The sequence below is a fragment of the Salvia hispanica genome, chromosome 6, assembly GCF_029641045.1.
Source record: "Salvia hispanica isolate PSC_SH4W2 chromosome 6, Shi_PSC_v1, whole genome shotgun sequence".
NCBI lineage: Eukaryota > Viridiplantae > Streptophyta > Magnoliopsida > Lamiales > Lamiaceae > Salvia > Salvia hispanica.
In genome coordinates, this window is record NC_142697.1 from 44,652,012 (window position 1) to 44,666,372 (window position 14,361).

A 14,361-nucleotide genomic window follows, 5' to 3' on the forward strand; every position below is an offset into this window, starting at 1 on the left:
ACCATATTATCATAATGAAGTCATCATCGTTTGATTAAAAAAATGTACAATATATTACAAGTAGACAATTAGAACTCTTTACTACTCTGAGCCAATAAAGAACAAATCAAAATCATGATTTTTTTTATTTAATTTCTAAAATTGCAAGATGGACTAGAATTTAACAAATTTCCTGAATGTTTTTTTTTTTTGACAATTTACACTCTTTAAAATCTTAGTACATACTGTAGTATATTTTTCGTGGGGACGGATGAGAATAATAAATTCTAAAGTGACATATTGTGTGTAAATAATTTTCAAATCTATATAGAGATGCTACACCAAATGCGTGAAGAAAATGGGTACAATAGTTACCTATCGAAAATGCTTTTAATACTTTTCAAATTGGTGTTATCTCGACCGGTGCATCTTATTAGTGGCGTGTGACATATTTTTATGTCCCCACACCAACAAATTAATACTATAAAATAAAATAATAACACAACACACAAAATCGTGTGTTACTATACCTGTGCGGCGAGCCGACAACGCGGTTTTCATTTTCAAATCCATTTTACTATAAGTCATCTGTCTTAATTAATGATTATTGCTTCTCACTAATGTAAATTAGAGGTGCCGACGGTTCAAGAACCGACGGTTACGGTTTGGAACTGCCGGTTCCGGTTTTAGAAATTATTGAACTGGACCGAACCGCGAGGGTGTTTCGCGGATATGGTTCCGGTTCCAAAACTGACGGTTTCGGTTTTGGTTCCAAACCGACAGTTTTTCGGCGGTTTTTTACGGTTTTTTGCGGTTCTGGCTTGATTTCATGGTTTTCCGGCCGTTTTTCGCGGTTTCGGTTTGAAACCGCGTGGAACCGGCGGTTCCAGCATGGTTTCGGTTCGAAATTTTTTGAACCTGAACCGAACCACGGTTTAAAAATCGACGATTTCGGTTTGGATAAATTCTCACGGTTTCGGTTCGGAATCGTAACCGATGGTTACGATTTCGATTTTAACCGCTGGTTCGATAAACCTTAGGCAGTTCTAATGTAAATGAATTAGCTATAACTATCGTTTCAATTAAATAAATTGAGCCGATTTAGCAATTAATTAGTCGAAGCATAATACTATATTACAAAATCGAATGATTATAATTGGCATGGTCAAATTTTATGAAAAAATGAGACTTAAAAAAGAGTTTTTGATTTATTTTCTCAAAAACAATCTTTCTTTCTCACCAAATCTCTTCATAAGTCAAAATTATTTAATTAATGGTACGAATCAAAGTAGGACAATTGTAACATTACGTCTCAAATTTAATAAGCAGACCCCTCCCCCAACAATATAAAATAAACCTAACCAAAACAGCTACAACCACATTTTCTTATTTTAGGCAACCATTATTTAATTATTCTTTAACTCACTCGTTTATTATGTGGATTTTGGTGGTTGCGTTGTGATCATTTGCCCAAAACTTGTCCATCCAAATGATTACTAATAAATAGATGCAAATTTAAAATAAATAAAGACAAAAAGTAGCCAAAATTTATTCACATTTTCATTTGAAAATTAAAAAATTATTTAGCTATTTTATTACTCCTACATCGGCATACCCGCCCACCAAACTGTTGTTGGAATATTTATAACGTATTTATTGCCTTCAAATTAGGATATGCTCTTAATTTTGTTTTATTTTGAGAAAATTTTAGTGTGGCAAGCTTAGGGATGTCAATCGGGTCAGCCCACCGGATTTCGGGCCAATCCTATTCGGGTTGCGGGCCAATCGGGTGCGGGCTAGTCGGGTTGTGATTTCTTTCGGGTTATAAAAGTTCAACCCTAACCCTAAAAGTTCGGGTTTCGGGCTAGCCCAATGGTTAATCGGGTTGCTACCGATAAGATTAACATGCGATCAATCTAATAAATAATAATGAAAATTATATATTCATAAAATGTAAAATATTTAATAATGATAAATTTGAGATATATGCTTATACTCAATCATAAACATGATCAAATACCAATATTTGAGATATTTCGTAAAATTTTAATGCATATTTTAGAAATTTAAACATTTTTTTTGTGAATTTAAAGTTTTTAGTTTATTTATCAATTATTATATTAATAAAAATTCAATATATAATTTACATATTTAATATAAAATTGAAAGTTACTTTTTTTAGTTATCTACAATTATAAAATCAATCAATAAAGTGTCGAATTAGGAGTAAAAATTGGAATAATAAAAATTTTATCGGGTTTTCGGGCCAGCCCATCGGGTTTTCGGGTCTGGCCCTAACGGGTTGCGGGTTAATCGGATGCGGGCTAGCCGGGTTGTGATTTCTTTTGGTTTATAAAAGTTCAGTCCTAACCCTATAAATTTGGCGGGCTATTCGGGCCAGCCCACGAATTGCAGGCTACACTGACATCCCTAGGCAAGCTTAATCGGACAAAGTCCAAACTCAGTACATTAAAAATGGAAAAAGAAAATATTAAATTATTTTGGTGAATAGAACAAAGCAAGAGTAAATTAGTTTAATTATACTCCTATATTCCTTCAAAAATAGTTTAACTCAAGTATATTTGATATTCGTTCTGGTTTATTTTTATTAGTAGCTGTATTTTATTTAGAGGAAATGTCACAGCATCAAATTTAATAGTATTGCTCTGTCCCATAAAATTGACTACTTTAAAAATACTTAGAAGATCTACATGACACAGGTTGTTCCACGTTAGTATTTCAAAGAAAACATTAATTAGAATTCAATGTAGGCGTCTGAAATAGTAGTTGGGAACTACTATTCAAAAGCACGCACGAGGGCACGAAGGCACATGAAGAATATGCTAAATAAAAAATATTGTTTAAATATCATTTTTGTTGAAATAGTAGTAATATTTTCAATTTTTCTATGGCAGAGGCTTTTCATTTTCAACACACACACAAAAAATGATAAATATTCAATCCGTCTATAAAAAATAATAGTAACATTTTGTTTTTTTTGGTATGTCAATTAAAAATAGTCCGATTTCTAAAAATGGAAAATTTTAATTTCATATTTTACTCATTTTTTTCTCTTCTATCTATCTTTCTTATTTTACTTATTTTTTCTATTTATCTCTTTTACTTTACCAATTTCTCATTAATATCTGTGTCATCCACAAGTGAGATTCCGTCTTCTAAAAATAGAAACTTTATATTTTAGAATTTCTTTCTCTCTAACGAGATGAGACTCATTTTTTACTATCACATTTTTCTTTCTATTTCTCTTTTACTTTACCAATTTTGCATTAAAAACCATTTCATTTCAAAAGTTTCTATTTTTGGACATAGGAAAGAAGTAGTTAAAGTGGAAAGAGAATATAATAAAAAAGAGTAATATATAGAAGATTATTTTCTATATTATTATTGTTATCCTACTTCTTACTTTATACTCTCTTCATTTTAATCATTTTTAAAAAATAAGTGTTCAGAATAAAACGTTTCTAATATAGGGATGAAGGGAGTAGTATTTAATTAAGTCATCACATTCTTTATTTAAAAAAAAACTAGTGTAATTATAATTATGAACTTTGAAAATACACCACTATACGGTTCCTTTTATATTTTGGCTATCATAATATTATCAAATTTTGATTCATTACAGATAATAGCTATTAAAATAGTAAATATATTTAATTAAATTCTGATTAACAGTTCTAAGATAATATTACTCCAGATCAAAAAATTTCATAATGAATAAAACTCATGTATAGTACTCCATTTTATCTAAATAACTAGATCATCGATCGCTGTCTGTTTAAACTAAAACTTATATTTCGTGTTCTTTTTTTCTTAAATAAAATATTAAAATTTCATCAATATAAAAATAGCGTGATTCAGGGAAATGAAATATACATGTACCGAGATTTAGAAAGAAACAAAAGAAGTAGTACTACTCCTTCCGTCCGTTTTAGCAGTCTCATTGACTTTTTTATCCTCTTTTTATAAAAATAGTAAAAAATAGTTAAAGAGGAGAAATGGTAAATTAAGAGAGAGAATAATATAGAGAAGAGTCTTATCTACATTATTATGGTCTCTCTTACTTTACCATTTCTCCACTTTAACTATTTTTTATCACTTTTACAAAAAGAAAAGTCAATGAGACTGCTAAAGTTGGACGGAGGGAGCACTATTTATCTGAATTTTCCTAAAAAAATAATCCTATTTATTCATTTTTACTCAACCTTCAATAATTTTGTTATCATTTTTATAATAAATAATTTACCAATATTCTATTAATTTATTTCTATTACTATAAAAATTGGAAGAAGAATGCGAAAAATTGAAGCCGAAGAGAGAGAGCTATAAAAGGAGAGCAAACCTCACCAAACTCTTTTTCTTTCCTTCGCCTCCTTTCTCTCTCCTCTTTACTCTGCTGAACACAGCAAAATTTCCAGATACAATGTTTTCATTAAACGGAAGCTCCTCTCCGGTAAATTCTCTACCAATTTACTCTTGTTAATTGACTAATCTTCCATCTGTTTTTCTCCATTTCGTGTTTCTTAGCTGTTTACGTTTCACTTCACGATCGCTGCGGCGTTCGTTTTATTGATTGTGTTTTTTTCCGATCCAGATTGCAAAATCAACATATCTTATTTGTTTTGTTTGACGAATAGCTGGAGAAATTGAAAAAGTACTAATGCCTGTTTTTAATTTCTTATTGAAATCTGAGGATTTGGAAATTTGTTTGGTTTGATCTCGTGCAGAGTGTTTCTGTTTACGGCGTTTCGAAGAGCTTGTCGCGGAGGAAGATCGGAGCTCCGTTGGTGGTGGCGGCGGCTGCGAGCTCGAATCGCAGCCAGGGAGATGGAAATGTCGTTTTGATGGAGAACAAATTGAATGTGGTGAGAGAGAGTGCTCCAGCAGCTCCATCACCGGTGACTGAGAGAGAATCGAAATCCGGCGTGGAAGATTTCTACGGGGAGGATGACGTCTCGGCGGATCAGAACGTCACGCCGTGGGCTGTCACCGTTGCCAGGTGATGAATCAAGCTGTCTTTTTCTAGTGGTTTCAGGAGTTTTGGCATGATTGATAGTATATTGTTATGTTTAATTGTAAAAAGATGGCTTGATCAGAGTGAATACTAGTAGTATCATTTTCATGATTAATTTGTAAAATTCGATTTTGTAAGATTTGTGTTACTGCACTTTATCTTGTGTATTTCTTGCTTTCTTAATTACTCCTTTGCTAATGTTGTAACATCTTGGCTCACTGGTGTTTTGTGATTTTCTTAGTTAATAATCACTGTCCTTTTTGAATATCAATGCTTGATTAGTTGATTATACCCAATTTCCATATTAATAGGAATGAGGTGATGGTGGCTTGGTAACCATCTCAATTAATTTGACTTGAGTTTCCATTTTTTCACATTAAAATAGAAGGAGAAATTGGAATTATTTATCATTTTTGGAATTCTTCAATGTTTTCTTATATATTTGTGTTCCTGTTTTTCATTTACAGTGGATATCCGCTGTTGCGGGATCCCCGCTACAATAAAGGCCTTTCCTTCAATGAGAAAGAGAGAGATGGGCACTTTTTACGTGGTCTACTGCCTCCGGTGGTCATAAGCCAAGATCTTCAGGTTGACATTATACTTACTCCCAATTGTCTGATTAAAGCCTCTTGCTATTTCCTTTCTTTGCATGACTTCTCTAAACTGTTTGTGCCTTTCTGCTGAGAAGGTTAAGAAAATGATGCACAACATTCGCCAGTACCAAGTACCGTTGCAAAGGTACATGGCCATGATGGACCTTCAGGTGATTAAATATGTAATTCATGTGGTGTAATTTAGCTATTCAAATGCACAATAAAAACATTAATTTGTCAAAGAACAGTGCCTATTTTCGTTTATGTTCCATCAATATGGCCATTATCTGACATGCTTGTTCTTCTTTCTTATTCTCTTTTTTAGGAGAGAAATGAACGACTGTTTTACAAGATGCTCATTGACAATGTTGAGGAGCTGCTCCCAGTTGTCTATACTCCAACTGTAGGTGAAGCATGCCAAAAATATGGGAGCATTTTCGGGCAGCCTCAGGGTCTTTTCATCAGCCTAAAAGAAAAGTATGTTTAAGTCCTACTAGTACAATTGATCCTTCTTGCTGGAGTTTCTCTTTCAACATGTTAGACTTATACTAGGTAGTACTTTGCAGGGGACGGATACTCGATGTATTGAAGAACTGGCCGGAGAAGAAAATTCAAGTGATTGTAGTGACAGATGGTGAGCGAATTTTGGGACTAGGAGACCTCGGATGCCAGGTAAAAGGATGGTTTCTTTTTCCTTGCTTCTCGCTCACCATTTTGATTTTTCCAAGTGGTTTTCATCACAAACATGAGTCATCTAACACTCTTCTTAATTTCTTACTTTATGACACTATTGACCTCCTCAGGGAATGGGGATACCTGTAGGAAAGCTCTCATTGTATACGGCTCTTGGTGGCATCCGTCCTTCTGAGGTAGTATTCCCTAAATGCTTTTACCGTTTCCTTAAGAGGCCAGATCCAAACAAATATTCCTTTTGTTCCAATTATCTCGTTTTCCGTGCATATTGGTTGATGTAGCAAAGTCTTAGTGGCCTGAAATATATGTCATTTACTAATTAGTGGATGAAAGTAAAATGCACTCTTCCTTATGGTACCACTTTATATCTATTAAGTTCTGGTTGCAAAGTATGCACATGATCTTGACTTCTGCTGAGTTGTTTGCTGCTTGGGTAGTTACTGTTTTCATAATCCCAAACATGAAACATGTAAAGGTGATTACTGATAAGTACTAATAATTTCATTACTGTGCTTGTTTTTTTGCTATTCAGTATTGACGGTAAATTGATTATTGTGTTTTTTAAAAAATTTCTCTCAGTGCTTGCCCGTGACAATTGATGTGGGCACAAATAATGAGCAGTTGCTCAATGATGAGTTCTATATTGGACTTAGAAGGAAAAGAGCAACAGGCCAGGTTAGTGATTGGTTACATAGCAACTAGCAAGAGATGCTGTCTCATTGTTAGGCATTGAAGGCTGCCAGTTCTCCCTAACTTTACTTAAATGTTCATCTCGATCAGGAGTATGATGAGCTTCTGCATGAGTTCATGTGTGCAGTGAAGCAGATTTATGGAGAGAAAGTCATCATTCAGGTTTTGTATACTTTTTGTTTCTAGTCATCATTCAGTTTGTAATATTTTGAATATTTTTTTCCACTGATGTAATCTGACATTTCTCCCCACGATGAATTTGCAGTTTGAAGACTTTGCAAATCACAATGCTTTTGATCTCCTTGCAAAGTATGGATCTACGCATCTCGTGTTCAACGATGATATTCAGGTAATTTTACTTTCATTCCCTACATGTAATTTTTCTCTTATTTTGTACTCCACTTGCTTCTACCGGCATGTTATTAAGTTAGTGTTTATTATTGATGTTTTGATCATTAACGTAGACATTTGGGCTTTTTTGTTTACATCAGGGTACAGCATCAGTGGTCCTTGCAGGGTTGATAGCAGCACTTAAGTTAGTTGGGGGAACCTTGGCTGACCACTCATTCTTATTCCTTGGAGCTGGAGAGGTATTTTTTATCTGATCTCAGCACTCCTTTTTGTATTGTTTTTCTCTGAATTTGAATAAATGAGTATGTACCTGTTTCTTGTTATTGGACGTCTTTGTTCTTAGTTTGATAGGAGGCATTGTGTTTTTCCTCATTATGCAGGCTGGTACTGGTATAGCAGATCTCATAGCTCTTCAGATATCAAAACAGGTCAATGAAAGGATAGCATTTTTCCCAATAGAATGATTGTCACTTCTTTGCTTAATCTCTCTCTCTCTCTCACAGACTGGTGCCCCATTGGAAGAGGCTCGTAGAAAGATTTGGCTCGTGGACTCCAAAGTATAGACCATCTAATAATTTCTCTTTGCACTTCCTCCAAGTCTTTGATTTCCACCTCTGGTCTCATTGCTAGTGATTTGGTGTTGTAGGGGTTGATTGTCCGTTCTCGTATCGATTCACTTCAACATTTTAAGCGGCCCTGGGCTCATGAACATGAACCTGTCAATAATTTGTTAGATGCTGTGAAGGTAAAAAGCCCCGACATATTTTATCTGTAGTTGCGTGTGAGCACACGTAAAGATGAGCTCTCTCAATGCAAAAATGTGGCTTCTTATCTGCCTTGCTATGGCAGGCTATCAAACCAACAGTACTAATAGGATCATCGGGAGCAGGGCAAACGTTTACAAAAGAAGTGGTTCAGGCCATGGCATCGTATAATGAGGTATTTACAGCTGTTGATATGTGTTAGAGTTCCTAGCAATGTGGACACATGCCTTACTCCGATAGCTTGTTTCAGAAACCTGTTATTCTCGCGCTCTCCAACCCAACGTCGCAGTCTGAATGTACTGCTGAGGAAGCTTACATGTGGAGTGAGGTGACTTCCTGCCTGCTTCAAATCTGTATATGTTTAGTCTGTTGCAAGCGATTATTCTTCATGTTGTTGTGTTAATCTTGACTTCTTCTGTCGCTATCATGGTTCAGGGCCGAGCCATTTTCGCTAGTGGCAGCCCCTTTGCTCCGGTCGAATACAATGGCAAACTTTATGCTTCCGGCCAGGTAGAGAGTCTAAACACCCCTCTGTCAAGAACACAGTTTTTCTTAGCACTAACTTCATCACTATTTCATGGTTTAGTCAAACAACGCGTACATCTTTCCTGGATTTGGCCTCGGCTTGCTAATTTCTGGAGCAATTCGCGTCCATGACGACATGCTTCTGGCTGCTTGTAAGTTCCACACATTATCACCTACCTGCATTCCATGAAAATTGAAAACACAAACACGTTATCATCGAGCCAGTTGTAGATTTAATCAACCACCATGCTAATACTTGGTTATGAAACAGCGGAAGCATTAGCAGCACAGGTTAGCCAAGAGAACCTCGAAAAGGGGCTCTTATATCCACCATTTGCAAACATTAGAAAGATTTCAGCTCAAATAGCAGCCAAAGTAGCAGCTAAAGCATACGAACTCGGTAATATCCTTATCCTAGATGTGTAATGTATATGCAATTTCATTAAGGTCTGATATTTTGTCTTGATCTCGTTGCACAGGGCTCGCGACTCGACTGCCTCAACCACAAAATCTAGTAGAATATGCAGAAAGATCTATGTACAGCCCCAAATATCATAACTACCGCTGAAGCGATGGAGGAAAGCCTTCGATTGGTCACATCCAACTGCTAAGTATTTTTTTTATTCATAATATTTTCTGCTCGATTTTTTCTTCTAACAAAGCTATTGGTTCAGACATTAGAACTAGGTGTTTGAATTTAACATGTAGAATGCTGAAACTTACATAATTAAAGTTAAGATTGTTTTCTTGGATTTGTACAAGTTATGTGGTTCCATTTTTAATTAATTATTATATCACCAAATATGGAGTACTATATAATTAAGCCGGCCATATTTTTGATTATAGAGCTATTGATTTATAATATTTTTAAATGAAATCCTTAATTGTCAAGAATTGGTACAATTATATAATTTTAGTAAAATAATTATTGAATTTATAACAAGACAATCCAATAAAGACACAAACACATTAATTTCTAGTGTATTTGTGTTGAACATTGTCAGTTTTTCATTAAACCACTCACATCTCTTTGAAGCATTTTATCGAACAGTCTACAGGTTTGATGTATTTGTCTAGAATAATACTCCCTCCGTCCCGGATAATTCGGGTCACTTTGACCGGGCATAGATTATCCGGGTCACTTTGACCGGGCATAGATTTTAAGAATTGTAATGAAAAATGGGTTGAAAAAGTTAGTGGAATGTGGGTCCTACCTTTATATATTAGTTTTATAACAAAATGTGAATAGAAATGAATTAGTGGAACATGTAGTCCACTACCAAAAATGGTAAAAATGAAGTGGGACAAATTACGTGGGATGGACTGAAATAGAAAATTAGGACGAATTATCCGGGATGGAGGGAGTAAGATCTATCGTTATTATAATCAATTGAAATCAATTATGAATTGATAATTCCCTCTTCAATACTTCCTTCATCCAAAAAATGAGGCTTAATTTTGCCATTTTGAAGCGTGCAGTTTTAAACCTCATTTACCTTGTTTATTTGGGAAGTAAACTTCTCATTCCCATCATTATACTCACATCATAAACATCAAATTCCCATACAATTTTCGAGATTAAAGTTGGAAAAATAAGCAAACAAATGGGACATGAATTGTTCAAAATTTACAATAGCTAAACTCACGGAAAAATCAAGGATAAATTGATAATAAATGGCTCTTCTTTTAATGTTTTTTTTTATATTTTAGTGGCAATCTTAGTTACCCAAAATCTAGAGACAATTAAAATATTATAAAAAGGATTAGATTTCATTTGAAAAGCATGGGCAATGTAGTTGGTGGCAAAATATTGGCAGATTATTTCAAAATAAAGTACTCCCCCGTCCCACAATGAGAGTCATATTTGTTCATTTCAGTCCGTCCCATGATAAGAGTCCTATTTCACTTTTACTATAAATAGTAAATAGGTTCTACATTCCACCAACTTATTTCACTCACATTTCATTGAGATTCATATTCCAATAACTTATTGTATCCATTTTTCTTTACATTTCTTAATATCCTTCCATAACTAAATAGGACTTCTATTACGTGACAGAGGGAGTATATTCATATTTAATGAGATAATTAATTTAAAAGAGACCTAACCATGCTAATCTCATCTATAAATCTAAGCAAAATCACACAAAATTCATTTCTACTTTTCTATTTCAGTAAAAAAAACTTCTCATCATCCTTTGATTTTCTTTTAGTCTCAAACGCTACTTCCTACAAATCGTCGTTAAGTTAAGTTGCTCGTTGGGCTAATTCGTCCCTACGTTCCTGTCGCAGCCTTTGGGTTGCCCTCGAAAGACGGTGTATATAGTCGTTCAACTAAATAAATTATTTTGGGCAGATGGCCGCTCGCTTTTTTATTAATTATCTCATCATCAGCATACTTCAGTCGGCTATATTGGACTGCATAGTCCAATATGGCGGGCTGTAATATGCCAATGAGATAACTACTAAAAAGAGAGGGGCCATCTGCTCAACTTAATTTATTAGCTGAACGGCTATAACTATAGAGAAAATCAAAGCACGAGGAGAAAAGATTTACGAATGGTATGCTACCTATCTATCGTGTTTATTGATATTTTAGTTCCTCGCTGGTGTGGAAAATGTGTGGTTGAATGCTTGAAACTTGAAAGTAACAAATCCAGCTACTTCAACTTCAATTGATCATGCACCGAAACTGTTCGATGAAATACTTTTTAGAGATTTGAGTGAAACTATGGAAGTGCTGTGCTTTTTTAATCCAACGTAGAATATATATAATCCAAAATATCCCTAATCCTAAAATCTCTCTCGGTGGGTAACAACACCGTTCAAATTCGAGCAACAGATTCAGCTACTTCAACTTCAATCGATCATACACAAAACCTGTTCGATGAAATGCTTCAACGAAATTTGATTATTATTATGAAAATATGCAGAAAACATTTACTTAGAAAGTATATGAGAAACAATGGAAACAATGGAGAAATTGAAAAGCGAAGGATGATTAATTATGAACCGAAACCCAGCAATGAATGCAAATAAAATTGGATAAGAGTTGGTATGTGTAAATTAAAGGATATTGAAAAGTGGAATTGATTTTTGTGTGTGTTTTGCTTCGAGCTTGTTGGTGGTTTCTATGTGGAAAAGCTCATTTTTCAGAGCGGGTCACTTTTGTTGTGATGGATGTAGACATGCTCTTTCCAGTCCACGATAAGGAGTCTCGTATTTTCGACACGAGATTTAAAAAGTATGAGTTGAAATAGTTAGTGGTATATAGGTTCACTTTTGTATATTAGTTTTATAATTGGACGTGAGTAAAAAAGTTAGCGAAAGTGTGAAATAAGTTAATGGAATGTGAAGATATACTTAAATTTATAGTACTAGTGTTATAGGGTTCCGAGTGGTGGACGGGCCGAAATAGAAACATGAAATTTGTATTACCGGACTGAGGTAGCATTAATCAAGGCATTGCATTTGATCTCTAACTTTATCTGATGTTGGTCTTGAAACTGTTTGGTGAAATGCTTGAAAGTTACTGTTTGATTGATCGTACCCGAAAACTGTTTGATAAAATGCTTGAGAGATATTTAATGGTAAAACAAAGTATTTCACCTATAAGTTGTATATCAGCCATCATCATATCCACTAGATTGAGAAGAATATTTGAGGTCTCGATCATTTATTTACTTCATCCACAAAAAATAGGTGTTTTTGTTATCATTTTAATATGCTCATTTTCTACTAATTTTATCCACTCACAGTACAGTTTCACTCACAATACATATAATTTTTTTTATTTAAAACTAGTATCACACCAAATGACTATTTTTAATGATTAAATGGAGTACACAATTAGATATAAATTCAGATTGAAGATATAAAATTTTATGTCCGATATTATAATTTCCTGTTCAAGTTTGGATAAGTTTAAGCATTTAAATGGAAAAAAATATAAATTTATTAATATTTCGAGGATGAATATGTAAATTACTGAAATTTTTAGGTGAAAATTGTAATTATTAGTTGTAGTAAATTCGTGTCCCCTAAATATTGTTTTACGACATGAAGTGTTGCTTTACTCAATTTAATGTAATAAGAGAATCTCTGTTCTTACCCTTGGTCTATTATTACAGATATTCCTTACACTTGCGTCAAGTGCTATTAAAGACACAAATGCTACAAAAACATATTTCTGTTGACAGTTTAATCAAGACTTGTTGATTTCTGTAATAGTGTTTTAATTAAGCTTTATTGGGTAACATAGGAAAAATTGAATTTTACACTTCGAAAATATTCGATATTACAGTTGGATGGATAAGATCATTTCTCGAGTAATTCAAGTATTGGTGGGTTAATACAAGAAATATTAGAATTACATATAATATTCGACAATATTATTGATGATAACCCAAACTAAGTTTGATAAGTTTGTCGTGTCTAATTGATAACTAGTGAGAAATATGATATTCCATCCATCCGTCTCTAAATGTCTTATATTGCTTTGTTGAAAATATCCAATTTTAAATGTTTCGTTTCATATTTTTTTACTATTCTTATAAATTGATCACATATTTCACTAACTTATTTTTTCCCCATTTTATTACATAAGAGTAAAATCTTACGTTTCACTAATTTTCCATTCCCTTTTCTTTATATATATATTTTAAAAAATCTATGCTGAGTCTAAGCTGGAATTTTATTCATCGTTGTTTAGATTTTCTTGTTTAGGTAAAGTTGTTTAATTTTTAATGGTCAATTGATTTTAATGACAATTTCTCACTCCCTCTGTCTCATTAATTCGAGGTAATCACCTCTCTCTCTCTCTTCTTCTTTCTTTCTTTTTTTTTTAACTAAGATGACCACTTTCGACTTTTGAAATAAACTGTCTTTGTTCTCTATCGCCACATATTGTTTGCACTTACTATGCATATTACTCCCTCCGTCCAACTTTAAGAGTCCCGGTTGAGTTCGACACGAGTTTTAAGAAATGTAAAGGAAAGTTGGTGAAAAAAGATAGTGGAATTGGGGTCATACTTTTTTATAGTATTAGTTTTATAGTACTCCCTCCGTCCCGGCTAAGATGACACATTGCTTAGCCGACACAGGATTTTAGAAGTTATTGGTTAAAGTGTTTAATTGGAAAGAGAGAAGGTGGGTGTAAGTATAAAGTAGAGAGATAAAGAAAGATGAATATTTTAATAGGAGTGGGAAAAAGTGGTTGAGTGTATTAATTGGAGAGAGAAAGTTACCAAAAAAGGAAATGTGTCATCTTAGTTGGGACAAACTAAAAATGAAAACGTGTCATCTTAAGCGGGACGGAGGGAGTAATAAAATGTGAGTGGAAAAAAGTTAGTGGAATGTAGAGCCTAATACCATTTATGAAATATTCCTATCGGGACTCCTAAAGTGGGACACCCAAAAATAGTAAATCGGGACTCCTAAAGTGGGACGGAGGGAGTATTAAATATTCTCTTAATGGTACTATACAAAAATGGAGAAAAGATGTTTTGTGTATAATATGAGAAATAAATAAAACAAAACAATATAGATTAAAATATTATTTATAAATAAATAAAATTTGTTATAATTGCCTTTTTTCGATAATTTAGGAATGGTTGCAATATTTTGTGATCTTTGATTTTTCTTTCTTTTGTACTAAAAATATTTTTTTTCTTCTAATTTTATGCTTTAAGCTAGATTATCTTTCATTTTTTATTTAATTAAAATTATTTCCGTA

The 14,361-nt window shown here is 33.6% G+C and overlaps 1 protein-coding gene across 1 annotated transcript; it reads left to right on the top strand.

The window, feature by feature from the left end:
• The first annotated feature begins 4,318 nt into the window (after positions 1–4,318).
• On the top strand, positions 4,319–9,388 carry LOC125205209 (NADP-dependent malic enzyme, chloroplastic-like). The gene is made up of 20 exons (XM_048104032.2): positions 4,319–4,450; positions 4,725–4,996; positions 5,479–5,599; positions 5,700–5,774; positions 5,930–6,081; positions 6,171–6,276; positions 6,408–6,473; positions 6,877–6,972; positions 7,078–7,149; positions 7,253–7,336; positions 7,479–7,577; positions 7,719–7,766; positions 7,842–7,895; positions 7,985–8,083; positions 8,188–8,277; positions 8,353–8,430; positions 8,538–8,612; positions 8,689–8,779; positions 8,899–9,027; positions 9,107–9,388. The coding sequence occupies exons 1-20, from the start codon at positions 4,421–4,423 to the stop codon at positions 9,193–9,195; spliced, it is 1,926 nt and encodes a 641-aa protein (XP_047959989.2). The 5' UTR covers positions 4,319–4,420; the 3' UTR covers positions 9,196–9,388.
• Positions 9,389–14,361: the final 4,973 nt, after the last annotated feature.

Bases quoted from the DNA above. Each gene is read 5' to 3' on its own strand.
- LOC125205209 (XM_048104032.2), top strand. From the start codon at position 4,421: ATGTTTTCATTAAACGGAAGCTCCTCTCCG. The intron at 5,775-5,929 runs GTGATTAAATAT...TCTCTTTTTTAG, and splicing joins TGGCCATGATGGACCTTCAG to GAGAGAAATGAACGACTGTT. The intron at 9,028-9,106 runs GTAATATCCTTA...CTCGTTGCACAG, and splicing joins AGCTAAAGCATACGAACTCG to GGCTCGCGACTCGACTGCCT.